At 43.3% G+C, this 25,922-nt stretch overlaps 4 protein-coding genes across 6 annotated transcripts; 2 read left to right on the plus strand and 2 right to left on the minus strand.

The window, feature by feature from the left end:
• Nucleotides 1-107: 107 nt before the first annotated feature.
• On the minus strand, nucleotides 108-3,608 carry LOC127782468 (uncharacterized). The gene has a single exon (XM_052309666.1). The coding sequence runs from the start codon at nucleotides 3,400-3,402 to the stop codon at nucleotides 2,266-2,268; it is 1,137 nt and encodes a 378-aa protein (XP_052165626.1). The 5' UTR covers nucleotides 3,403-3,608; the 3' UTR covers nucleotides 108-2,265.
• A 6,450-nt stretch (nucleotides 3,609-10,058) lies between these two features.
• LOC127782705 (non-structural maintenance of chromosomes element 4 homolog B-like) lies at nucleotides 10,059-12,991 on the plus strand. Its single transcript, XM_052309973.1, has 7 exons — nucleotides 10,059-10,313; nucleotides 10,463-10,534; nucleotides 11,146-11,389; nucleotides 11,488-11,575; nucleotides 11,963-12,185; nucleotides 12,305-12,396; nucleotides 12,526-12,991. The coding sequence occupies exons 1-7, from the start codon at nucleotides 10,094-10,096 to the stop codon at nucleotides 12,775-12,777; spliced, it is 1,191 nt and encodes a 396-aa protein (XP_052165933.1). The 5' UTR covers nucleotides 10,059-10,093; the 3' UTR covers nucleotides 12,778-12,991.
• Nucleotides 12,992-13,612: 621 nt separating this feature from the next.
• Nucleotides 13,613-17,438, plus strand: LOC127781591 (putative pentatricopeptide repeat-containing protein At3g05240). Of its 3 annotated transcripts, XM_052308572.1 has the most exons (4): nucleotides 13,613-15,333; nucleotides 15,477-15,657; nucleotides 15,807-16,027; nucleotides 16,890-17,438. In XM_052308572.1, exon 1 carries the CDS (start codon nucleotides 13,636-13,638, stop codon nucleotides 15,172-15,174), a length of 1,539 nt encoding a protein of 512 aa, XP_052164532.1. In that variant the 5' UTR covers nucleotides 13,613-13,635; the 3' UTR covers nucleotides 15,175-15,333; nucleotides 15,477-15,657; nucleotides 15,807-16,027; nucleotides 16,890-17,438. The 3 variants fall into 3 exon arrangements, with proteins under 3 accessions (XP_052164532.1, XP_052164533.1, XP_052164531.1); XM_052308573.1 differs by lacking the exon at nucleotides 16,890-17,438 and having other exon boundaries at nucleotides 15,468-15,657; nucleotides 15,807-16,855; XM_052308571.1 differs by lacking the exon at nucleotides 16,890-17,438 and having other exon boundaries at nucleotides 15,807-16,855.
• Nucleotides 17,439-20,427: 2,989 nt separating this feature from the next.
• On the minus strand, nucleotides 20,428-22,854 carry LOC127781576 (protein CUP-SHAPED COTYLEDON 3). The gene is made up of 2 exons (XM_052308548.1): nucleotides 22,180-22,854; nucleotides 20,428-21,327 (listed from the first exon to the last, which is right to left on the minus strand). Exons 1-2 carry the CDS (start codon nucleotides 22,696-22,698, stop codon nucleotides 20,815-20,817), a joined length of 1,032 nt encoding a protein of 343 aa, XP_052164508.1. The 5' UTR covers nucleotides 22,699-22,854; the 3' UTR covers nucleotides 20,428-20,814.
• Nucleotides 22,855-25,922: the final 3,068 nt, after the last annotated feature.

Here is a 25,922-nt window from a genome sequence, read left to right on the forward strand (position 1 = left end):
AGTTATCTGGACGTTGCATCGGCTCGTAAGGATTGCACATACATATAAGTTGGATTTAGCCAATGACAACAAAGGTTTCACTGTTTTATCTAATCTTGTGGATTTAATGACATCGGACCACCAGCCGATATGTGCTTTAACCTTCGGATCAATACTTGTTCTACTATATCATATTGTTAGCCGATTGATTTCTACTGGATTATATTGTTATTTTATTACATCATCATCAGCCGATTGCCTTTATATCATTATCTATATTGGACATATAGCCGATTGCTTAAACCCTATCGCTATCGGCTGGTATTGGCATCGGCTATTATCGGCCATTATCGGCCATCGGCTGGAACTACTCCATCGGCTTGTCAGCCGATCAGGTGTTTTGTCTATTATTTGAATATCTTGTCAGTTGCAGGATCAAACTGACTGGCACGCCCGCATCTCATCAATCTTTGGACCTGCACAGGAGTTAAGCAGATCTCCCATGCCGCTGTGTTCTATTTTTTCGTCAACACCACTCCAACCTCTTTCTTTTTCATCATAGGCAGCCATAGGATGAAATCCTCAATTTTCTATCCCTATATTCGGAACATCTAATCCTACAAAGGTTGTGTTTGTGTTCGGGAGGTGAGTTAGGAACTTCGCCTCCCCGCATGGAAAACTAAACGATCCATTAGCGCGTGATTAATTAAGTATTAGCTCTTTTCTAAACATGGATCAATATAATTTTTTAAAGCAACTTTCGTAAAGAGAATTTTTGAAAAAAAAAAAAGAAATGTACCGTTTAGCAGTTTAAAAAGCGTGCGTGCGAAAAACGAGATGAGTGAGTTGGAAACTTAGAGAAAAAAACTCAGGCAAAATTCCTTTGTTTACTAATCCTCCATTTTTCTTATGCAGCCTTACGATTTTCCTATTCCTGCCCCTAAGTTCAGCACTTTCGGCTGATAGTCTCCACGCCATGGCGCACAGATAGTGCAGGGGCTAGTGCCTTTTGCTTTTCATTTTTCGTGGGGAGGTTTTCCTTTTTCGTGGGGAGGTTACTGCATCTGTTACATAATACACTGAATATACAATATACTTCCATCTATTTCAGGTTATAAGGTTATAAGACGTTTTGACTTTAGTCAAAGTCAAACTACTAAGTTTGACTAACTATATAGAAAAAATATTAATATTTATAACACCAGCATAGTTTCATTAAATCTATAATTGAATATATTTTCATAATATATTTGTCTTGGGTTAAAAATACTACTGTTTTTTTCTATAAAATTAGTTAAATTTAGAGTAGTCTTGACTTTGACCAAAATCAAAATGTCCTATAACCTAAAACGGAGGGAGTAACAAATTAACAATACACATCATAAAGGTATACTTTAGGTTGATTTCATTGTACTAAATCAACCAGGCATCAACGGGAACCCACTGGGCGATGTAGCTGAAATTATATTCGGTTATTCCGCACCATCCCTATAGTTGGCAAAGGGCAATGTAGCCGAGATAGGCAGTAGGGGAATGTGATTTCACGAGGATCAGATGGATAAATAGGGGTTTTGGGAAGCTGACTTTGGAAAGATGAGATGTGCAATAGGGGGAAGGATTATCGTGTGACACTGTATAATATAAAGCCTTTTCTAGTCAACTCCTTCATTGCATAGGCCTTCCTTCTTCTATGGCAAGGTGACAGTAAGGTCAATATTGATAGTGGAAGGCGGCGAGCAACAGAGGACGCCATTGGAGAGCTCCGATGCTGCCCACCATAACTCCATCTTTCACATTCACTGGCCAATTTTGGGGAATTTGGAGCAAAAGGCAAAATCAGGGAGAAAAGGCTTTTTGTCTGCTTGAGGTAGAAGTGTAGGAGTAGAAGAAGAGCAGAGCAGGCAAAGTTCTGCTGGCTGAATGAAAACCATATGATGCTTGATGGCTACAAGAATTTGAGAATTTGGTCGTGAGCTCCTGCTGTTGACCCTGGGAGATACAAAAATGTGCTGCCTTCGTTGGATGATTAGGATGGTTGGGAACTTGGAATCCCCATTTCTTGGAGTCTTTGGACTGGATAATCCATTCAATCCCAGGTCAAACAAAGCAGAAAGAATATGATAAGTAGTTAAGTACTAGCTGTAGAAGAAAACCTGATGATTTCTTGATTGGAAATGCTCAATTATACAAGCCTGAAGCCAGCATGTACCAGAAACACCGGACAGTGAGGTTGGTTAGCCGTGGTGGTGGAGTGGAGCTCTTGGCAATGGCTGGATGCCAAAGCTCTCACCTCAGCCGCGCCTCCAATGCCCTCTTCAACTCGTCGCCAAGCTCATCCGACGAAGGCTTCGTGGCGTTCTCGGCTGCGGCCATGTCCTTGCCACTGCCCCGGCGATCCGGCTTCACCGGAGATGAGTAGTGGTATGGCTGTGCTGGTTGTGGCGGCGCCGGCGGCGTCCTCCAGGTGTCGGGTGCGCCGGCGGTGGACACCGCCGCCCTGCGGCTCCCGACCTCGGCGCGCAGGTCCTCCACGGCGCGGCGCAGCATCCCGCTCTCCGCGTTCAGCGCCTCCAGCTGCCGCCTCACCAGCGAGAACCCCTCGCCGCCGCGTCCCGTGCCGTCCGCTGCATCGGCGTCGGCGGCGGCAGCGATCGCCGGCGCTGGTGGCGAGGAATCCGCGTTGCCGCGCGTTTTGTCGGCGGCGCGAGGTGACTGTTCGATGGAGATCTTGTCAATGACCAGCAGGGGCATCTTGCTGACCGGAACCCGCGCGCCGCCCTTGCGGCTGCGGCTGGCACCGACCATGGCGTCGTCGGCGGCGAGCGCCGCCTGCAGCTCCGGCGGCGCGCGCAGCCCCCAGTTGAACCGCAGGCTCGCCCTTCCCCACAGCGGGAGCACGCTCCTCGTGGTGAGCCGCATCCCGGACAGCAGCGCGCCGACCCCGCCGCCGCTCTTCCCCGCCGCCGCGAACGAGAACGCCTTGTAGTTCACCTCGCGCCCATGGCCATCGCCATCGGAGACCTCCCCGACCTTATTACCGGGATGCGGCGAGGAGCGGAGGGTGTGGGAGAGCGAGAAGTCGCCGAGGCGCGGCTTGAGGAGGAGGAAGAAGGCGGGGGATCCGGGGTTGCCGGAGAGGAGGTTGAACTCCGCGGCGAGGGAGAAGGGCGCGCGGGCGGGGGAGCCGAGGGGCCCGACGCCGGCGCGGACGGAGACGGAGAAGGGGAGGGCGGGGTCATTGGGGCGGTACGAGAGGCGGATCGCCGGGCCGAAGGAGAAGGCGGTGGAGAGGTCGAGGCGGAGCTCGCGCGGGTCGCCGCCGGCGGAGAGGCCGGAGTGGAGCGGCAGCCCGAGCACCCCGATCGGCACCCTGGCACGCAGCAGCGGCCGGTCGTCGTCGCGGAACTTGATCGACGCCTTCATGCGGGATGAGAGCTTTGGGTGGCGGTGGTGGGGGCTGCGGATTTGCGGCGGAGGTCACGCCGGCGGCGGCGACGGCGGCGAGACGATGTGGGTAGTGGTGGAAGGGTGGGAGATGGACTTGGGCTGGATGGATTGGAAGTGGATGGAAGGGAATGAAGGGGCAGGCCGAGTTCTTCATCTTTGCCATTTTTCTTTCTCCTATTTCTTTTTCCTCCCATTTTTTTTTACCATTTTTTTAGGATTTTGCCATCTTAGGAAGATGTTAATGTACTACTCTCTCCATCCCCTAATATAAGTGATTTTAACATTTTACTTATACTGTTTGATTATTTATCTTATTCAAAAAAATTAGAATTATTATTTATTTTATTTGTGACTTACTTTATTACCCAAAGTATTTTAAGCACAACTTTTCATTTTTTATATTTGCACAATTTTTTTAATAAGACGAGTGGTTGAACAATGCAAGCAAAATATCAAAATCCCTTATATTAGAGGACGGAGGGAGTAGTACATTAACTTCTTTCGTCCCAAAATATAAACATTTTTAGAGTTAAACATAGTTATTAAGAAAATAGATAAAATTAAATAGAAAAGTATTATGATTGGATGATAAGTAGAGCTAGGTGAAAAAGTTAAATGGTGGAGGTTTGTGATTGGTTAGAAAGAGAATGTTGGTGTAGAAGTTGTTATAGTTAAGATATAAATTGTTACATTTTGGGACAATAGAAGTAATTTTTACTTCTGAACAAAAGTAAGATAGTTAGCAACATAAGGGGGCAATTTCACTGTCAGCATAAAAACCCGCTTCGTGGTTTATCACTCACTTGCTAATAAAAAAATATTCCCTTCATTCCTAATTGATCTACATATTTTATAAGTACACCAAAATCAAGAAAAGCTAATAGCTCTCTCATACTATATGCACTCTAGCAACAAACTCGATGCATGCACCATCCCCACTATTTTCTAGCCAATAGCAAATCAAGATATTGCATGTAGGTTATAAATACTTGTGTGCATACTTGCATGCATCAATGTCCATTTACTCCAATACATAAATAACGAATAGACTCAATAAATAAACATAAATATGTAGATCATTTAGGAATAACCTAAAAAAATATATGTAGATTAATTTGGAATGGAGGGAGTAACTAGTAAGCAAGAAAAAAAAAGAGAAGGAATTTATCTATTGGCCACTCTTAAATTTAGCTTTAACTATTTGTATCCATATGTCAATGACATTGTGAACCCTCATATGTCTATAACATATAAGTATAGGTGATGAATTACATCAAAGAGTGATAAATAGTTAAATATCTTAAGATTTTAAACACTTGTCTCCCTAACCTTCTTGCATCCTTGATCCCTACAAATGGTCGTTAAAAATTTCTGAAAAAATAAATCTAGAGTTGAGTCGATTCATGTCCAACAATACAGTTGGGGTTGTTTTGGATGCCACAATTTCTCAACCCATTTGTGGCCCATATGCAAGGTAGCAAACATTGAGGTAGAAAATAAATAAATAATGACTTCCATTCTTTCAATATGGAAGGCATATCATTCTCGGTATGTCCTATCACTCTTCTACTCTTTCTAGTTATGTAGGTATGCAAATTTATATTTACCAGTCATATTATTTTTTTTCCTGTTTTTAAGAGTGTCATTCTACATCAATATTTCCATCGGAGGTAATAATAAATAGAGTAACAATGAAAAGAATACAACGAAAACCCTAGACAAGACCCTATTGGACAACCAAAATTTGACATAGTACATATTGAACAACCACAACTATCATTTGACAGGGTTGTTTGAATGGTAAAAGGTTGTAAAAGCACATGATGCATGTTCATAGCTTATCGAAACAATATCACCAACACTTGAAGGAGCAATAAAATGTACATGAGGCCAGGTAATCAACCTTACAATTGGTGGTAGACGAGCAAGATGTATTGAACAACCATGGTTCCGTAGGCCACCCTGCATGCATGCGCTTTCACTTTTCTTTTTATCCTAGCGAACAACCCATTGAACAGCCACACTTTGGCAAAGAGCATGTTAAAAAACTGTTGTTTGATGGGTGCAGCCGTTCGATATGCACCCTATCAAACTTTTGTTGTACGATAGAATGCTAAATTTGTGATTTCAGCCAGGTGATCTCTAGTTTCGCGATTTTCAGTAAATATAATATTGTTTTCTATAAATGTGCTTGTTCTATTCAAACGTAAGCAACAACTTAACATGTAGTATGAAAATAAAACTTTAGCCTTGTTTAGTTTGTGGAAAAGTTTTGGGTTTGGTTATCACATCGGATATATGGACACACATTTGAAGTATTAAACATAGTTTAATAACAAAACATATTATAGATTCCGCCAGAAAATTGCGAGACGAATTTATTAAGCCTAATTAATCCATCATTAGCAAATGTTTACTGTAACACCACATTGTCAAATCATGGCGCAATTAGGCATAAAAGACTTGTCTCACAATTTACACGCAATCTGTCTAATTAGTTTTTTCCTACATTTAATACTCCATACATGTGTCTAAACATTCGATGTGACAGCGTGAAATTTTTTGTTTTGGGAACTAAACAAAGCCTTTGTAAACCATGGCAAAATGATATGTTTCACACATAACAAAAAAAAACTCAAAACGTAGAATAAAGAAAGTCCAAATGCGAAAGTGTACTTAAAGTTAGAGCATCTGCAACAGGCTTCTTAGTCTACTCTCCAAGTTAAATTTTGACTAAAATTTGTGCTCTAATAGACTGGCCAAGCCATCCGGCTGGCCAAGGTGCTCCTCGCGCAGGCCAAATTTGGCCAGCCAAAAAGGCCTAGCCATTTTGTGGGCCCCACGCATGTCCCACGCTTTTCCTCTCTCTCCCTCCCGTGTACTACTCCCACTGATCCTCTCCTCCGCTCCCCCAGATCCAACACGCCGGCGCATCTTTCCACCGGCGCCGCTCCTCCGTGTCGCTCCTCCGCCGGTGCCGCCCCTGTGCGCCACCCCTCTGTGCCACCTCTCCGCCGTCGTCTTCTGCTGCCAGGGCGCTCGGGATCTGTCGCCATCGTCGTCACCTGCCTCCCGCGCATGTACTCGAGGATTGACGGGTTGATGCGGAAGAAGAGAAAGAGAAAGAGGAGGAAGAAGAAGGCAATGGAGGCTAACATGTGGGTCCATTAGTAGTAAATAGAGAGACTGTTGGAGTGAACACCTAGGCTGTGTTTAGATTAGGGGTGAAAAGTTTTGGCATGTCACATCGAATATATAGACACACATTTGAAGTATTAAACGTAGACTAATAACAAAACAAATTACAGATTCCGCATGTAAACTACGAGACAAATTTATTAAGCCTAACTAATTTGTCATTAGCAAATGTTTACTGTAGCATCACATTATCAAATCATGGAGCAATTAGGCTTAAAAGATTCATCTCGCAATTTACACACAATCTGTATAATTAGTTTTTCTTTTTGTTTATATTTAACTAGCTGAGTGGCCCGCACAATTGCGCGGCTAGCATCCATATAAAATTATATATTTTTTAATATGATTTTACTTAAAATTTATTAAATAGTTTTCTCATTGTCTTCAAATTTGAAAGTCCAAACCTTATCATCCTCTTGTTTCTAGTTTTATAATTTTTAAAAGTCACACCAGTTGCTACCCTTTACTTTTGTCATATTATTCTTTATTTGATTGCTCGATCTACCACTGTTTCTATTCATTCTCCTTGGAATCTTTAAAATTTGGATCCAAAAACTTATAGTTTTTAGAGTTTATTGTCATGTTGGGCTTCTTTTTTATAATTTCTAGAAGTCCCGTCCAACGCTGCCATTATACTCCTCTACGACCGTCCACTTCATCTTCTCTTTATTGTCATTGCTTTTTTAAAGTCGAACATAATTATTGTTTAGGTTCAATTTTTTTTTTACTTTCTAGAAGTTCTGCCAAAACGTCAGCGGCTTTGTCACTGTACTCCTCTACGGCTCGGCCGCTGTCGCCCTTCTTTATTATCATTGAGATTTTAAAATCAAACATGATTATCATTGGGGTTTATCTTTTTACTTTTCAGAAGCCCGAACTTTTAAAAATTGGACCTTATAGTTTTTAGAGTTTATCGTCTCGTTGGGTTTCATTTTCTTTATAATTTTAGAAATCCCGTCAAACGCTGCTACTATACTCCTCTATGACCTGTCCGCCGCATACACTTTATTGTCATTGGGATTGTAAAAGTCGAACATAACTATCATTAGAATTCATTATTTTTACTTTCTAGAAGACACACCAATCATCGGCGGTTCTGCCATTGTATTCCTATACGACCCGCCATTGCCTTTCATTTTTATTTTAATTGAAATTATAAAAATTAAAAATAATTATCATTGAGGTTTATTTTTTTACTTTCTAGAAGTCCCGCCAACCGCCTTGACAGATTGCTTCACGACCTGCCCGTCGTCATTTCTTTTAATCGTCATTAGGATTTTCTTTTTGGTGTTTTATTAATAGTTTTTAGATGTCCCATCAACCGCCACCACTCTGCTCCTGTATAGGCCTATTACTTAATTAATCTCGGCATGTGTTTTAAATGGTTTTTTCTTTCAATAGTCTTTATTTTTTATCACCAAGTTTAATTATTTATAAATTGTATTTCTAGTTGAAATCTCTTTTTCTTTTTCTAATTTCAGAATTTATTTTATTTTTCGTATTGTGTTGTTTTGATTTTTTTTATTTTTTTTAATTTCAGTTGTTTCAAAATTGTATTCCTACTTTAACTCTCTTTTTAATTTGCCTAATTTCGTATTTTATTTTATTTTTTATTCTGAATTTTAATTAATGTACTATTGGGTTATTATATGTACTCTTATTTCAATATTGCTTATATTTAATTACGAATTTCAATATTGCTTATATTTAATTACGAATTTCAGTTAATTTTAAATTGTATTCCTACTTGAACTCTTCTATTATTTTCTTTATTCTAGTTTTTATTTTTTATTCTAAATTTTGATTAATCTCGTATTGGATTCTTGTATGGACTCATCTTTCAATATTCCTTATGTTTAATTCCGAATTTCAGTTATTTTTATATTGTTTTCCTAAATGGACTCTTCTTTTTTTTTCTAAATTCGGATTTTATTTTATTTTTATTCCGAATTTTGATTAATCTCATATTACGGTCCAATATGGACTACTCTTTCAATATTGCTTACTTTTAATTCTGAATTTCATCTATTTTTAGATTGTATTTTTACTTGGACTCTTCTTTTTTTTCTGCGATTAATGTTGAAATTTCTAGCCTCCACAGTGAACATGGTGCCTGTTTTGAAAGTTGTTTTAATAATATAATAGATAGATTGTTCAGGTGATATATGTGTTGCCATGGCTCATATTTCTAGATTCACATGAGTATGAGTTAAGAATATTTGAGATATTGTAGATCTTTATCCATTTTGTTAAGTCTGCTGAATGTGTAACACATCTGGTCACCGCCTTCGAGTGGTTTGACAGGCACATCTCAGGCTGATGTTGACTGGCAGGCTAAAGACCCAGCATTGTCTCCAATATTCTTCTCTCGAGGCGTCGGATATTTCATTATGTCTACCTGTGACAGTAATTAGTTTTTTTTGTCTATATTTAATACTCCATCCATATGTCCAAACATTCTATGTGATAGGGTGAAAAGTTTTTACGTGGGAATTAAACAGGGCCAAAGTTGCATTCAGTATTGTGTCTACAGCTGATCCGGATTCCGTATAATCATAGGTTGCTCAGCTGAGCCAGCGATGGTTGTTTGCCACGTTTAATTCTAAACATCGTCGTACAATCTTAAGTACATAAAGATGATCACCAATCAGTCTCAACTCCTAGTTACTTCTTATAATTGTCGTATGATAATCTAGTGCGCAACTGAACAAAATATATTTTTTCTTTTTTTAATATGTGCCAAAGCTATTAGCTATTTTTAAGTACATACAGATCTCTATACATCCTATCAGCGTTGGGCTAAATAAAAATGCTACTAATATGTTTAGCATTCTCTCTTGCATTTGAATCCGGTTAGGAATGCATATTGCTTTCTACTGGCTAGTTTTGATTCCAATGTCATGGTGTCAGGATGGCATGCAGCAGATACAATTAATGTGTCCGATTCAAAAATCACAATGTGTCCGATTCAAAAATCTCTCTGAACTTTCCAAATTGTATGAGGACGCCGAGTCATTGTAAATCCTATTTGAATTCTATTTTTCTTTTTATTCGATTAATGTGAGAATTTCTAGCCTCCACAGCGAACGTGGTGCCTTCTTTCAAGTCTGTCTTAATAATATAATAGACAGATAGATACTCCATGCATGTGTCCAAACATTCGATGTGATAGGGTGAAAAGTTTTTGTGTGGGAACTGTAACAGTGCCCTAGTTTAACTACCCAAATCAGTTGAAGAGTTGACTATCTGAGTATTTGGAGAGTCTAATTTAGAGATACTGTTAAAGATGCTCTTACTAGCAGTAAATTTTGACCAAACAATTCAGTCACATTACTACGGTGTCAGTTGCATGTGTAGCAATTTCCTTGGAACAAAGTACTCGCACAGCGGCCACGACCACCGTTCGGCCCCGTTTTTCTTGGGAACGAGCTACGCAAAACCCTACCCCCTTCTCCGCTATTGGCTCGCGATGGAGGCCAGCCGGCCGGCGCACGCGCGGCATATGGAGAGCAATGCGGCACGCGCCGCCGCCGCCGCCGGCGGCGAGGGAGTCGGAGACCATGACGACGACGGCGAGGAGGAGGAGGAGGAGAAGTGGCGGGAGGCGCTCGCCGCCGCCTGGGGCCAGAGCAGGGCGGAGCGGGAGGCGATCCGGGCGCGCTACGCCGCCGTCAAGGACATGATACGCGGTAAGTGTGCGGTCGCCGTCGCGCGTCGCTTGCTGCGTCTCTCTCTCTGCTTCTACTTTGAGTTTCTCTTGATTTTTGTTTAATCTGACTGATGGCGATGGCGATTGGTACCGTGTGCGAACGTGCGCGCGGTAATTAATTAACGGCAGCGGAGAAGGACGGCGCCGACATGCGCCGGCTCGGCGTCGCCATGGGCGAGATTGAGCAGCTTCACCACAAAGGTTTTGGCTCCCTGCGTTCAGCTCATCCTCCTCTTTGCTTTTGCTCTGCGCTCGTGTTCATTAGTCATTAATCTAGTCCCCTCGTGTTCATGTGCCCGTTGTACATTTCGTGTGATTAATGATTAATCTGGATGAGGGAAAATAAAATAATTTGTTAGCAAATTAATTTACTCTTCTCATGTAGTCAAACTTAACAAACTTTGGCCTCAATATGCACACAATACTCTGAGAATGGCTATGCCAAATTTGCAAAGGAATTTTTTTTTTGTAGCATTACGTTTCACTAGTTTTCATGACATATAATGAGAAAAATCATTGGGCTATATGTCGATGTAGCCTGTCGATCCTAAATGATTAAGTAATTTCAGTCCTGGCCTTTCTTAGAAGATGATAAGTTTCTTAGTTGGGCACATGTATTTGCGCATGCATGTGTGGACTGCTCGAATTTATGGAGAGGAAAACAATCACTTCTTTAATTAATTGTACACTTGATTAATTAATTGATTGTCATTTCATCATATTTGCACCTGAAAAAAGAATCTGATATGTCCAACATGCGTAATTGCGTATTACAATGTACTCTATCTACTTGCTTGCTAACCAATTACCAGTGCAAAGGCCAAAGGAACAAGTCGCAGATGGTGAAGCTCTGCTGGAGCTCGTCAATTCCCTGGCCATCACCGCCAAATCCAAGAAGAAAGATGGACCTACCCCTTCAGAGTTCGTCACATCACTGCTGACGAAGTTTGGTGTCAGAGCTTCTCTCTTGGATGCTTCCATCGAGTCTTTCTCTTGTTCTGATCTTGGCGCCATGGCGTCTCCATTGTTCATGACAGCAACTGGGTGCCAAACAATGTAGGGTTCTGTTTCCCCTGTGACATGAAAATGTTGCAAGAATTGATCGATCTTTTGGTTTGTGTGTTTATGTTCAGTTGCTCATGAAATTCTTGTAGGAATGGTGCTTTGAATCTTGCCATCGAGGAACGGAGGAAGCGTGACGCTAGAAGACTATTTGACCGGTTTCCTAGCAAACCTGCAGGGGTGCGTTTCATCATTCCTGCTTCTGAAAACTTTAGCTATTCGCTTCTGATTTAACAAATATAAAAGCAAGGTTCTCGAGCCATTTGCTTAGGTGAAAAGATTATCCTTATATTTAGTATTTTAGTTTTTTTTGCTGACACCTTATTAATCAGCAATGGCTAAAGTGTTCTTGCAGTTTACTGAACTATTTATATTTGAACATGCTTTTGCATAAATGAATGAGTTCAATGTGTCAGATGCTAACTTTGCTCAATTGCGAGTAGGCATTGGCACACCTAGACGTATATATGTTTATCATTGATCCCTTTTCGATATGTTATTTTTTTTTTACTCCTGCCATGTTTAATAAGTTTTCTTCCAAGATTTGAAATCGCACTTACTTTCCAGCTTTATGAGACCATACCAGATCTAGATGAAAGGAATGATACTGACAAGAACATGGCTGTCATGTTCAAACTCTTGAGGAAGAACAAATGTGTGAAGCTGGAAAATCTCATCCTAAACCGGCAATCTTTCGCACAGACTGTCGAGAACATATTTGCTCTCTCGTTTCTTGTCAAGGATGGAAGAGTGGAGATAGATGTTGATGATAAGGGAAACCATTTTGTCGGTGAGTGCTCCTTTGATGATCCACCGACACAAATTTCAGTTTGATTGTTCAAATTGTAAATCAAAGTAGTAATGCTCATGAATTAGTAGTGATTTGTGTCTTTCATGTTTGCTGTGCAGTGCCACGGAATGCTCCGGCAGCTGAACTGATAACCTCAAGGGAAGTGATCAACAGTCAATATGTATTCCGATTTGATACCAAGGATTGGAAGGTAAAATACTTACATATTTTTCCCTATTCTAGATGGATAAATCTTGAGCTTGATCTATTATTTCTCCCATCTGTATGTTTTCTCCTTTTCTTTTTTTTTTATCATTTTGCAATTTTTGCTCATTTACAGATAATGGAAGGCGTCGTGGAGCCTGGAGATGAGCTAATGCCTCATAGACAAAACAACATTGGAGAACACTACAATAATGCAAAATCATATTCAGCTTCAGAACCACAGAGAAAACGAGATGAATTTGCTCAGAGAGAGGGAATGGATGAGACACTCATCAAGCCTTGCGCTGAAGATGTCATCCTGAAGAGGAAGAGGAGATCAGAAGCAGAGAGCTTGAAACATTGGTTTTCTTCATGCAAATGGCAATGATCATGTATAATTTTAGGGTTAGTTCACTGGTAGCAAAGCAGATTAAGCACGCTTTTGGCATCTCTGCAAGAAATTGTTTAAAAAAATACTAAAACACAAGTAGGCATTAACAGCTTCTGTTTCTTCTATTATTAGGACTTAGAAGTTTAATTTGACAATGTTGGAACTTTCAAGATCCTTTCTGCAAATGTTCTTGACTACCCGAATCACTTGAGCTGACCGGGATTTGGATTAGAATTCACGATCCAATTCTAAATGCGCAAAATTCGGTAGCACTTACAATTCGTGATCCAAATTCGCATGGGCTTGATAGGCTCTAATTTATAATCAGAACCAAATTAAGATAGGCCTTACTGTCGATCCAAAGTAGGTGAGCCTGGCTGGAATCGCTAGGAGCAATTTCAATAGGATAGCCAATTACTGGTTCCAATTCATTTATAGCCAATCTAATAGCTCATTCATACAATAGCTACATACTACACTATTAATATCTGGTCTCACCTGTCATACACACACTGCGTCTTGGAGTCCGTGCTACAGCTGGCTACAAATCCGTAGCTCGCTGTCCGTGCTACAGCTGACTATAAATCCGTAGCTCGCTGCTCTTCTCTCTCCTCATTTATCTCCTCATTTAGCTCGCTGGCTTATAGCTATTGTACCTGCTCTAATATTATTGGGCCTGGTTGCGCATCGAATTTCAGTGGGCTAGATTTGGTGGGCCGTATGGAGATTCAATGGGCTGAATTGGATCTCTACCGTTTATTTCCACCGGAACACTGGGTGGGCATGATTTTCTTCTGTTTTCTCGTTTTAATTTTTTTTTTCTATTGTCAATTTCAAACTCCAGAACTGGGTACCATGGCGGCGGCGCGCGCCGCCGCCGCCGTCGATGCCTACCAACACAACACCCTCATCCGCGCCGCCGCCGACCACCGCAGCCTCCTGCTCGCCTTCCGCGCCATGCTGCGGGAGGGCGTCGCGGCGGACCACTTCACCTTCCCCTTCGCCCTCAAGGCGCTCGCCCAGGCGCACCACCGCTCGCCGCCGCCGTGCGCCGCCGCAACCGCAACGGCAACCACAACGCTGGGGTGCCTCCACGCGCAGATGGTCAAATCCGGCCACGGCGCCAACGTGTACGCGGCCTCCGCCCTCGTCCACGCCTACGTCTCCCGCGCCGACGCCGCCTCCGCGCGCGCGGTGTTCGACGCCGCTCGCCACCGGAACGTGGTCACCTGGACGGCGATGATCGCGGGGCACGCCGCGGCCGGGGAGGCACGGGAGGCGGTCGCGCTTTTCAGGGAGGCCGTGGCGCGCGGGCAGGAGGTCAATGGCATCACCGTGGCGCAGGTGATGGGGGCTTGCGCTCAGAGCCGCGACCTCGAGAGCGGGAGGTGGGTTCATGCGACGCTCCGACGCTGGGGCGTCGAGCCTATCTTGCTCGACGTCGCTCTTGCCACGGCGGTACTCCATATGTATGCAAGCTGTGGCGGTCTTGATGCTGCCTTCGAAGTGTTCGATAAAATGCCTCGAAGAAATGAGGTGTCATGGAATGCAATGGCTGAGGTATGCAGTAGACATGGAAGACAGGATAAGGTTCTGGAGGTGTTTCCGGGTATGCATTCTGTTGGAATGAAGCCCGATAAGGTGACATGGCTGAGCATACTCCGCGCCTGTACATCCAAGGGAGCTGCGGGCTTAGGCCAAGGCGTGCACGCCTACATGGAGAAGACGATTGGTCATAGACATGTCGCAGTTTGCACATCACTCATGGATATGTACTCAAAGATAGGCAATGCACGGAGTGCACTCCAGATATTTCAGTGTCTCAAAAGAAAGGATTTGATGGCATGGACAAGCATGATCATCGGCTTAGCTAAGCATGGCCATGGCAAGGATGCTGTGCAACTCTTCAACCAAATGCAGCATGGTGGTGTTGTTCCGGATCATGTTGCATTTGTAGGTGTTCTTACTGCTTGCAGCCATGCTGGGATGGTAGACGAAGCAAGAAAATACTTTGACTCCATGTGGAATCATTATGGCATCAGGCCAACAATCAAACATTATGGTTGTATGATTGATCTCTTCAGTCGTGCTGGTCGATTGGCAGAGGCTGAGGGAATGATGCAAATGATGCCTATTCAACCCAGTGTCACCATGTGGGGAAGCATGATGAATGGTTGCAAGGTACATGGCAGGGCTGATATTGCTGAGAGGGTAGGAAGGCAGGTTGCTGAGCTTAATCCTCAGTTTGGCGCAATATATGTGATAATGTCCAATATATATGCGGAGATTGGTAGGTGGCATGCAGTGGAGCACACCAGGAGATTGATGTGGCAGACTGGATTGAAGAAAATTGTAGGCTCAAGTGGCACTGAAGTGCAAATGTTGTGCTCCTGAATATAGTTTCCTCTAGCATCTGTCTATGGAACTTTTTGAAGTGAAAGGAGGAGAATTTGTTAGACGAATGTTGTAGAAATTTGACAACCATGAATGACTTAAACACAGTTCTACCAAGTGTTCAATTGTTAACTCTGTACGTTGCGTGGAAAGAAAGAGGTAAATATACCAACTGACATAATTCAATTTTGGGCTTATCCATTTCCTGAATCTAGGCACTATATAATTATTTGGTGAATTGGTAGAATATATTTTGTGGATTATTCCGTTGTTCATTAGCTAATGCCTTTCAGTTGCAATAGGAATGGAGAACAGTATAAGAATACACAGTCATCTTAAGCTTCAGAGGCACGAACAAGGAACGTATGAATTTGTGAAAAGCAATAAGAGAAAAGGAAAAATGCTAGCATATGAGTTTGTCAAGACACGGACAGTGAAGTGGAGATTCATCAGCTGGTGCACTCCAGATGACGCCTGTTTCAGGTGGTTGTAGCAGCAGTTGTGCTGTTATTGTTGTGCAAATAATTTTGCAAACCTATGAGCAGTTTTGCTGTTTCAGTTATGCAAATAATTTATGTGTAGACACCAGCGATTGTTAGAATTCGTGAACTATAATCCATTTTCCATTTCAGGCACTGTGGAGCCTGCAAACGAGCTGTACAGTGGGAATGGAGAACAGTACAGGAATACACGATACAGGAGCACAAAGAGAGAACTCGTATGAGTAGTGAAGCGCATGAAGAGAATGCTATGAGTTTTTGGAAACACAGGCAGTGAAGTGGGCTATTTGATCGGCCATTTCAGCACCGGAGATGGCGATGACAAGCATGTTTTCAGGTGGCTGAAGCAGCAGGTTTGTTGGAAGGAACTTGTTATTCTTACTCGAAAAAAACAGGAACTTGTTAGTTACCCTAGGATTAACAGCAGCGTGATGGAAAGGTGCTGTAAACATAAGCATATTTTCAACACTAACTATTTTTGTTTGGAAATTTGCATATCTATCTGCCACTATATTATTAAGGTTTAGGGCCTGTTCAGACTGTAGCAAAAAAAAAAAAACTAACCAAATTTTGGCAAGATGGCAATATTGCCAAAGTTAACAGGCCCTTAGTCCCCAGATTAGAGTGTACTACATTTTTCCCCCACTCTCCATCATTTGATCCTATGCCATCAAGCCAACCGGATTGACCATATGACAATATGGGAGTTATAAGTTTGGGGTTATCGGCCTATGAGAAGGAACTGAACTAATGGCAATTTTGATGGCAGTTGCTGTCTAAATGGAGGCATTACCTTCAGCTGAAACCATTTCTTATAAAGACGGATCACTAAAGTTTAAAATACTTGCTTGAGCAAAGATTAACTCAACCACTCCAATTCAAAACCCTAACCAAATTCATTGGACTCGATTTTTAGATTGAATACAAAAAGGGAGCTTCTAATAAGGTAGCAGATGCCTTATCTAGAAGGGTAAGAGCCAGAGAAGTAGAGTTGAATGCTGAGTTTTGCATTATCATCCGATTCAAACAGGAGGAGTACGTCATGCTAATGTGCCTGTTAGTGTCTGATGCACTCCATCCTGAAGAAAAAATCTTCCTCCCGCAGGCAGAGATTAACCAAATGACAAAGTATATCCACTTGTTCTTTTCTTCATTTTTGCAGGGAAACGTGAGCCGTTCATTCCTGGTTCACATCTCTTCTCTTATTCTCTGTAGGCAGGGAGACCATCAGAATTAAATCTTGTTGGTGAGCCACATCACTGTCGACTGATTCCTGCAATTGCTACAGACGACGGCCACAGCCCATTTTCTACAGTGGGGGCAGAAGATCACTGTGCCGATGGAATCAACCGTTTACCGTGCATAGTCACTGGCTTTCACAGATGGGAACAAGCAGCAGCCGACAAGTCGCCGGCCGGTGGACTAGCAACATAGCCGATCGATGGATGGACAGTACGTTTCCTAACTAGCAAAAGCTTTTTACCTCATGTCCTGCACCTGTGCTTCACCAGTTGGATCTCTTCCTCCGTTCGTCGGCCGGATTCACGACAGCAATTTGACAAGAAGGTGATATATCGATGATGCATTCAATTGATGCTCTGTTCTTCGATTTGCATTGCTTGCCGGCCTACCTACGGACCACTGTACCCTCGATTCGTCACAAAGAACGAATCACAGAGAGGTAATCGAGTAGTAGTTGCAAGGGACTGAGCTGTAGCTATACCGGAGCTCCGGTGAGATTTTGAGTCCATGATCGGTACCACAAAAACCTCTATACCCGATGGTATTTGTTTTGGAACCAACAGTGAGTATTTGGATGCTAAAGTCCATCACTGCACAACATATATTGTCAATTTAAGAACCAACAGTGATAGTGCTTAGGGCGAAAAGGGAAAAAACAGAATCAGCAGTTGGTTGCTGAGCCGCTGTTTTGTCTTCGTCGTGCAACTATACACATCTAGTTGTGCTTACCGTTGCCCTCCTCATACCAAGAGCTGTAGTCGTCATCACCATGCCTCCAAAATAGCCACTACCTACCGTTGTCCCCATCCTCTTCCACAGTCTCCTCACCGCCAGATCCAAGGGTATTGAGCACAACACCGTGCCTCCTTTCTCAACTCCCTCCTTATCGCCAGATCTCCTTCTCCTTATCTGTTCTTCTCAACAACCAGGTTTGGGGTGTTGAGCTCGCCGTCGGATGCATCCACTAAGTGGGAGTGACGATGGTGGCAGCATGAGGAGGACAACAAGGAGGAGAGGGACAAGGGAGTGCGTGTAGATGGAGAGGTGGAGAGCGAGAGAAATGGACTTAGTGCGTCGGGCTAGTCAAAATTCCTACTCCACACAACCATGTTGTTTCACTATTGGTTCACTAGAAAACCGGAGGTGAAAGTATCATTACCGGTTCACTAGAAAACCGACAATCAAAGTATCACCAACTGTTTATGATGTGAACCATTACCAATTTTATCATTGTTTGTTTTTCTCTCAAACTGATAGCGAAAATTTTGCTATCTTGTTGTGGTTCAAGGTGAACTAGCGGTGAGATTGACTGTGTTGGGGTCGAGTGACAGACCGAATCTGTTGGGGTCTATTTGGTTCGCTACCCTGAGGTTATTACGATTTTTGCTTGATCAAGCATCCTAAGCATGCATATATGTGTTTTGTTTGGTGCCTTGTGCTCGAGCATACATTCTTACTATGCTAGTACTCGTCTTGGTACGAGATGGGACGTGAAGGCCATCGATAAGAGATGGCATCGATGGCGGCCACTATCTTGTCACTTAGCCCAAAGTCTGTCGATGGCTATGGTTGCAACGAACAGGCAATCCCGGCCTGAGCCGACTTCAAGGTGCGCCATGAAGCGGAGGTATCAAACATGTTCAGAGCTTCCACCATCGTTGTCCTTGCGGGTGGTTGAAGCTCAATGTTCTGGATTGACAACTAGTTAGTCGACCAATCAATTGAGTTGATTGTGCGGGTTGGGAGGAACACCACGGTGGCTACTGGGATCACATGCAATGTGTGGGTGACATCACCAGCATACTCATTGTCCTAGTCCTATCCCAATTCTTGCAGGATTGGAGTCGAGTCCACAGAACCTCGCTTTGGGCCTTCGAAGATGAGTTTGTTTGGCGATGGATCGATGGACCATACTTGGCTTAATCCGCATACAGAACCTTCTTCCTTAGCCTCAATTCCTTCCCTTGCACCAAACACCTTTGCCGTGGCAGCGGGCCGACCAAATGTAAGATTTTTCTTTGATTGGATTTGCAACGATGTCGTTGGACAGCCGACCGAATGCTTGATCGAGGAATTGACCACCACTCCATGTGCCTCTTCTGTGTGCAAGAGAAAACGTCAACCAAATTCTCATTGACTGCGTTTTCGCAAGACAAGTCTGGTGCAAGCTGTTAGCCTCGGCCGGACTCAGTAACCTCTCGCCGAGCCACCGATCGATGCTTCAAGGTTAGTAGCAAACCTCGTGGTTTCGCCTAGGCAAGCAACACAAGAAAGGTTTCGACTCTCTTGTCCTCCTGGTTGTCTGCCACTTGTGGAAAGAAAGGAACGCCCGTGTCTTCGACGGTGTTCTGTCACAGGTTATCAATGATGGTGGAGCGGATTGTGCAAGAAGAGCAACAGTGGTTTGAGGCAATGGTAAATCATGTTAGGAGGCTGTTCGTTTTGCTTCTCCCACTTTTCTCTTAATTAGGAGTCACACTCGTTTTAGTATGCTCCTCAGTGTCTAACCGCCTAGACGTGTTACCAATATACTCCCTCCGTCCCAAAATGTAAGCATTTTTGTCCAGATTCATAGCCAAAAGTTGCTATATTTTGAGACGGAGGTAGTATGTTATTATCCTTCTAATATATTGACAAAAGCTTTATGCCTTCGTGAAAAAGAACTCATCTTGGTTCGGAAGTGCAAGAGCCAAGGCTTGACTTTGGTGGCAAAGCTGGATGAGGTAGCTAGCCGGCGAGACCCAGCGGCGCTAGAGCTTTAGTACAGCGGATCTAGTAGACGATGGATCAGAGCGCCGAGAGAAAGCGAGACGATGATGGCTGGCTCTGCAACAAAGCTATAGCATCACGTCGCGTCGCGGCATCCCGTCCCATCGATGGCCCTCTGATTCTGATGAGGAGAACACAACCACGACGTCGTCATGATGCACGCAGCGAACCGCCAAGCAAAGCAAAGCAAAGCAAGGATTGCGATGAAACACGGTGCAGAAATTGAACTGCAGAGAGAGAACCCCATGCCCATCTCTCCATTACTGTAACCCGTCAACTCTCACATCTCTGCTTGTTGCAACGCATGTGTGCATGAATCCCTGACCTAAAATCACATCCATCCATCTCCCTCCATCCATCCATATATATATATATATATATATATATATATATATATATATATATATATATATATATATATATATGATATATCCGTCGTCAATCCATCAACTGATCGGATGATACTTTTTAAAAGCTTGTTTCCTTCTTTAGTTCATGTTTACTCTTCAGGCTTTTCAAGCTAGGAGTACTAGCTACGACATGCACATGTGTCTCTACTCTAGTGTAATTCATATATCCATTCATGCATGCAGCTAGATGCGTTATGTGTGCGTATATGCTCTCTTTATCAGATCGCATGTCAGTGAGAAAAATCCTCACTACTACTGCAATACTGCTAGTAGTACAAACCAGTAGTTTTAATTTGATCATGAGATGAATGATGCATGCTAGTAGCATGTAACAAAAACATCATAGCATTGGGAATATAGAACTGAATATAATCCATTGTTCACTTATCATAACATCTAACAAAACAGACTAGCTGATTATATATGTAGCCATTACATTGCATGTGAATACATGCACGCATGGATTCACAGACAAAGTAATACTAGTAGTAATTAAGCAAGTAGTTACTAGTAGTAATACTCAACCCAGTGCACCAATGCTTGCAGCTCATGCATGCAAGCTAGGTACACACATGAGTGCATGAAAATAACCAAATGATGACTAATTAATTAACAACCACTAGTAATTTCAAAGCAGCTAAACAAGTGCTTGTCTAAATACCACACTTGCAAACTAAAGGATATCCAGATCGTAGCCCTAAAGAAACCAACGGCCCAGATCATGCGCCCCTGGGCACTGCAGGTGGGCCCATCTCATAAATGAATCCACTGTGCTGCAGGTAAGCGTCCATCCAGGTAGGTGGCGGTGGCTCCTGTTGACCGGCGTTGACTCCGAGCTGCGCCGGTGGGCCCCCCTTGCCAGTGACAGTACTAGCACAGCTGAAGGAAGGAAAAGCAGCAGCAGCCATGGCGCCATTGCAAGAAATGTGGTTATCGCTGCTGTTTGTGGTGTTTGGCTCATTGGGGAAGACGAAGCCGCCATTGTTGCTGCTGCTGTTCTTGCTGTTCGCATGGCTGTGCTGCAGCAATGGAGGATGGAAGCTTGTGGGGAGATCATGGTGGAAGGGGACGAGGCTAGGGTTTGGGAATGGGACCGGAGGAAGGTCATGGAAGATGCTGCTGGGGTGGTGGTGGCTCACTGGGAGGTAGTAGCTGGCTGGGCTCTTCATCATCATCAGCTTGCTGTACTGATCTCCTACCTTGTGAAAGATCCTGCAGATCACCCATTCCTCCTGCATGATAGTAGTATCAAAAACAACCAATGTCTACATGTCAGTTCAGTTTATGATGAAGTGTTCATAAGATCAAATTAATAGTATTCATTTCTACGGATTGTGATCTTGTTGGACAGAAATATAGCATAGAGTATATTAAGCTATATATTTATATATTTAGCTCTGAACTTCTGCAGAGATTTCTTTCTTTGTTTCTTCTTCCTTTTCTTTTGGCCCTATAGATGTGCATAGCATGCATCAGCATGAGGCATGGATTACTAGCTGTATATTGATGCAATGCTGCAACGAATAGTTTATCTATTTGACACATTTTTTACGATCTGCACAAGAAAGATTGGAGACGAGGTATGTCAATGGTTGGAGATATGTAAAGTACAGCCACCCTGAAGGGAACAAAACACAGGAGGGAGGGAATCACACTAGCTTGGATCTTGTGTCAGTGCAAAGGAGATTTTGAGCAGAAATAAACTACTACTCCTACTAGTAGTCTAGTACTCCACACACTGCTGAGACTGTACTACCACCACTGCAGGATGTACCAATGTATAGCAAGCAGCACACATTACAGTATTTTACACCATTGAATGCACAAAAGTGCATAGAGCATAGTAGTAGCATACCACAGCATCAATCTGTGCATGCATATGTCATCTTATGTGTTCTTGCACGCATGCATGCATGCTACATTGAATGCACCAAATCACCAATATCTACTCTGAACTCTGAAGAAGAACTAGTTGCAGCAGCTATCTTCTTCAGAAGTTCAGAACAGTGACATGAAACTGATTTTTTTTTTCAGAAAGACAAAGATGCAATGGCAATGACAATGGCAATGCAGGTGGGTGTTACCTTGGTGGAGCGGCGAGCGGCGGCGAAGTCGCCGTCGAGGCGGTACTCGTGGAGGACCCACTTGGTCTTCTCGCCGCGCGGGGCGCGGCCCTTGTAGAAGACGAGCGTCTTCTTCATGCCGATGAGCGCGCCGCCGGCGGCGGCGGCGGCGACCACCTCCCTGTCCTTGCCGGTGGCCTTCCAGTAGCCGGCGCCGGTGGCGCGGTTGGTGCGCAGCCCCGTCGGGTACTTGCGGTCGCGGAGGCTGAAGAAGTACCACTCCTTCTCCCCTATCCTCGCCGCCTCCGGCAGCTCCCACGGCTCGCACCGGTTCAGGTCCACCTCCGCGATGTCCACGCCGCCGCAGCACGCGCCGTTGAACACCTTGGCGGCGAGGTAGAAGGTGACGAGCTCCTCGTCGGTGGGGTGGAACCTGAACCCCGGCGGCAGCCCGTGCTCGCCGGCCGCCGCCGCCGCCGCCATCTCCTCCCCCAGCATCTCCCACAGCGCGTCCCCCATGGTGGCCGAGTGATGATGCATCTCTGAATCTGATGTCCCTCTCACACTGTCACACAATCACTGATCAAGAACCCTAGCTCACTCGATCTCTGCACTGCAAGATGCAAGCTAAGATCGATGAAGCGATTAAACCTAGCTGGTGAGAAGCTGAGCTAATGGAAGTGATGTGTTCTTGGCTATGGTGTGGTGTGGTGTTGAGGAAGAAGCCAATGGCGGTCTATATAGCGGAGCACTGAAACCGTAGAAAAGGCCTCTCGTGTTTAGGCCGGCCAAGCAACTACACGGTACACAGTGCAACAGTACACACTCTTTCTTTCTTTTTCAACCTATCCGGCTATCCCTCTGTCTACTGTATCTTTCTCTCTTTGTACGTTTCTACTGAGGGCCCGTTTAGTTGACAAAAAAATTTTCACCTACATATCACATCGGATATACGGACACATATTTAAAGTATTAAACGTAATCTAATAACAAAATAAATTACAAATTCCGCTAGGAAATTGCGAGATGAATTTATTAAACATAATTAATCCGTTATTAGTAAATATTTACTGTAGCACCACATTGTCAAATCATGGCGCAATTAGACTTTAAAGATTCGTTTCGCAACTTCCTGGCGAATTGTGTAATTGGTTTTTTTCTACATTTAATACTCCATGTGTCCACGCATTCGATGTGACAACGCGAAAAATTTTGCTTGGAAACTAAAGAGGCCCGGAAGATAAAGATAAAGTTATTAGGGTATGAAAAAAATATTGATAGTTTTAATTATTACAAACTCTAAAATAGATTTACCAGTATATGATATTTTTTGTACAAAATATATCATTTAATAGTTTAAAGAACATGCTAACGAAAATCAAGATAAAATTTGTATATCAGAAAAAAAAAGAACCTGAAAATGGTGAGATTAAAGGATGGTGACAGGCAAGATGTCACCTTGAAACTTGAATGGCCCGAAAGAGGCCGGAAACCTGATGGAGCTTAAGGAGAACCTGAATTCAAGGTTGCAAAGATGTGCACAGTACAGTGCACTGCTACTATTCACAAGCTGATGCATGTAAAGCCCCAGCTAAAGCTTGCAGACTGCAAGGAAAAAAAAAAAGCACTATACAGTATATATACACACAAGAACATGTACACATCAATTAATTAAGTTGGTTTTTCCCCCACTATCTAGTTAAGTATACATTGGAATGTAGATAGTGTTTTCAGAGAAATTATGCAGAAGAAGGATTTTGGAACAGATCGAACTACCAGAAACCATTTTTTCCCTGCATGCATGCATGCATGCTCGATTGCCGGCTGGTTCCTGCTTTTCTCAAATGCAGCACTTCGTGGCTTCGTGCGATTGTCAGCAATGTCCCGACACAGCTGCATAAACAATCAAACACTTGCACAGTGCGTGCGTGTAAGTACGACGTCCGTTTTTTCTTTTATCACCACATGCAATTCTTTTAGTACTCTCGTGCATCTACCATTGTCAATCCCAGCGATCAATCAACCCTAGCAAAAAAACACACATAGGGTTAAGTTTTTACTGTGTTTTTTATATGAAGAATAGAAAGTTTATTTGTTCTTACTCCAAGCAGAAACGAACAGTAGTACTACTGTGGAAGAAATAAGAGAGATCTAGGCCTGTTTGGAAGGTTTAGATTATGAGAAATAGCTGTTTGATAGTCAACTTCTGAGAATCTGAAAAAGCTCTAAAACCTAGCTTCTCCAACTTCTAACTATAGATTCTCAGAAGCTGTGGACTGTTTAGGCAGCTTTTAGCAGAAGTAGTTTTTGAGAAAAGCTACAGCTGAAATAAGCTCCCCCAAACAGTACGCTAGTGAGGGAGTGTGTGTGTCTTTGTGCACTTGTCTGGTTGTGCATTTATTTTGACTACCAGAGGAAGGTAGCAGGGCCTGCAATGGCAGCATTGGGGTTTGGAATGGAGTTTGCACGAGTTGGGCAGTGAAATTCACTCGTCGTCGTACCTGGACCCCAGAGCCCCAGTACTTGTTTTTCCACTTTGATCAGCTACCTTAACTTGCCACAATTGCCCTTGCAGGGTTGTCATTTCTACTACCCATGCCTCGGTCCTAAAATACAATGGCTTTTGAAGATACTAAATTAAATTGATTGAGATGAGAAAATAATAAACAGGTAAATTAAATAAGAAATGCTTGTTGATCAACTTATTACTCTAGCCAACAAGAACTACACCCACCATAGTTCCTTCGCCTCGCATGTCAGTTTCGTCAAGGTGGTATGAGAGAAGGTGGACGCGGACAACCCGTCTGTTACCATGGCCATGAACCAAAGGCTGTGAGCCCAGAGCGGGGAGAAGCCAATACCAATGTCGAGTGTAGAGTGGAAATTGAGGAAGCAATGAAGTAACATGATATTTGCACCATTTTACAGTCCTTCAAGGGGAGAAATCTAGGTGTTGACAACACGCCACTGCCAGGTGACAGCGAATCGACACAATGTGAAGATCGACGACCATCACCTCTTTGAGGCCCCTTGATGGCGGGCAGCCTCCAATCCACTTGACGGTTATCGTTTTTAACCTTGTTGACAGCCAAATCCGCACCACTACCCTTCCTCCCCGCCATCCTAGTTCGATGACCAACGCCTACCGCTTCAACTTGAGCACCTACACCATGCTGCCATCGTCATCTCCAAGCAAAGCCAATGGGCTAGGGATGTGCCACCGTCGCCACATCCAAGTAGCGCTATGTATGTTGTTGTTTCTTCATACTAATTGTTGTTCCCGATGGTTAATTATGGATATGATGTGTTTGTTGTTCAATTGATCATACACTTGAGTTTGGCTAATTGTCTTATTAATGGTTTGCTGGTGTTGTTTTCTTGTTATTAGTTTGTGGATACTATCGGGCGTGGGGACATATCAGGTGCCCAACACCCGTTACAAGGGGACGGGAAAACCAGCCACCATGTGCTGGGATGGGGATGGGGATGGTCGATTTCTTCTGGTGTGGCCTATGCGGATGGGTACATGTGAAGGCAAGAGATGAGAGAGGTGACGTAACTATATTATCAATTGATCGAATGGATACTATACAAACAAATATGTCTAGATTTATATATATAATTTGATTTATTTTATAACAGAATGAGTACTTTAAAACAAGTTTCATTCGGTTCAAAAGTTGCAGTAGTATCAACAATATATGCATGTGTAACACAACGGTAAATAGGATGTGAGCATCAACTGCTATACTAGCTAGTGGCAG

This window comes from Oryza glaberrima, chromosome 8 (genome assembly GCF_000147395.1).
Source record: "Oryza glaberrima chromosome 8, OglaRS2, whole genome shotgun sequence".
NCBI lineage: Eukaryota > Viridiplantae > Streptophyta > Magnoliopsida > Poales > Poaceae > Oryza > Oryza glaberrima.

What these genes read in the sequence shown, in the direction of transcription:
- LOC127782468 (XM_052309666.1), bottom strand. Translation starts at nt 3,402, where the DNA reads ATGAAGGCGTCGATCAAGTTCCGCGACGACGACCGGCCGCTGCTGCGT.
- LOC127781576 (XM_052308548.1), bottom strand. Translation starts at nt 22,698, where the DNA reads ATGCATCATCACTCGGCCACCATGGGGGACGCGCTGTGGGAGATGCTG. An exon ending in CCGCTCGCCGCTCCACCAAG is followed by an intron (nt 21,328 to 22,179) that starts GTAACACCCACC and finishes ACTATCATGCAG; the next exon opens with GAGGAATGGGTGATCTGCAG.
- LOC127781591 (XM_052308572.1), top strand. Translation starts at nt 13,636, where the DNA reads ATGGCGGCGGCGCGCGCCGCCGCCGCCGTCGATGCCTACCAACACAAC.
- LOC127782705 (XM_052309973.1), top strand. Translation starts at nt 10,094, where the DNA reads ATGGAGGCCAGCCGGCCGGCGCACGCGCGGCATATGGAGAGCAATGCG. An exon ending in GCAACTGGGTGCCAAACAAT is followed by an intron (nt 11,390 to 11,487) that starts GTAGGGTTCTGT and finishes AAATTCTTGTAG; the next exon opens with GAATGGTGCTTTGAATCTTG. An exon ending in TTCCTAGCAAACCTGCAGGG is followed by an intron (nt 11,576 to 11,962) that starts GTGCGTTTCATC and finishes CTTACTTTCCAG; the next exon opens with CTTTATGAGACCATACCAGA.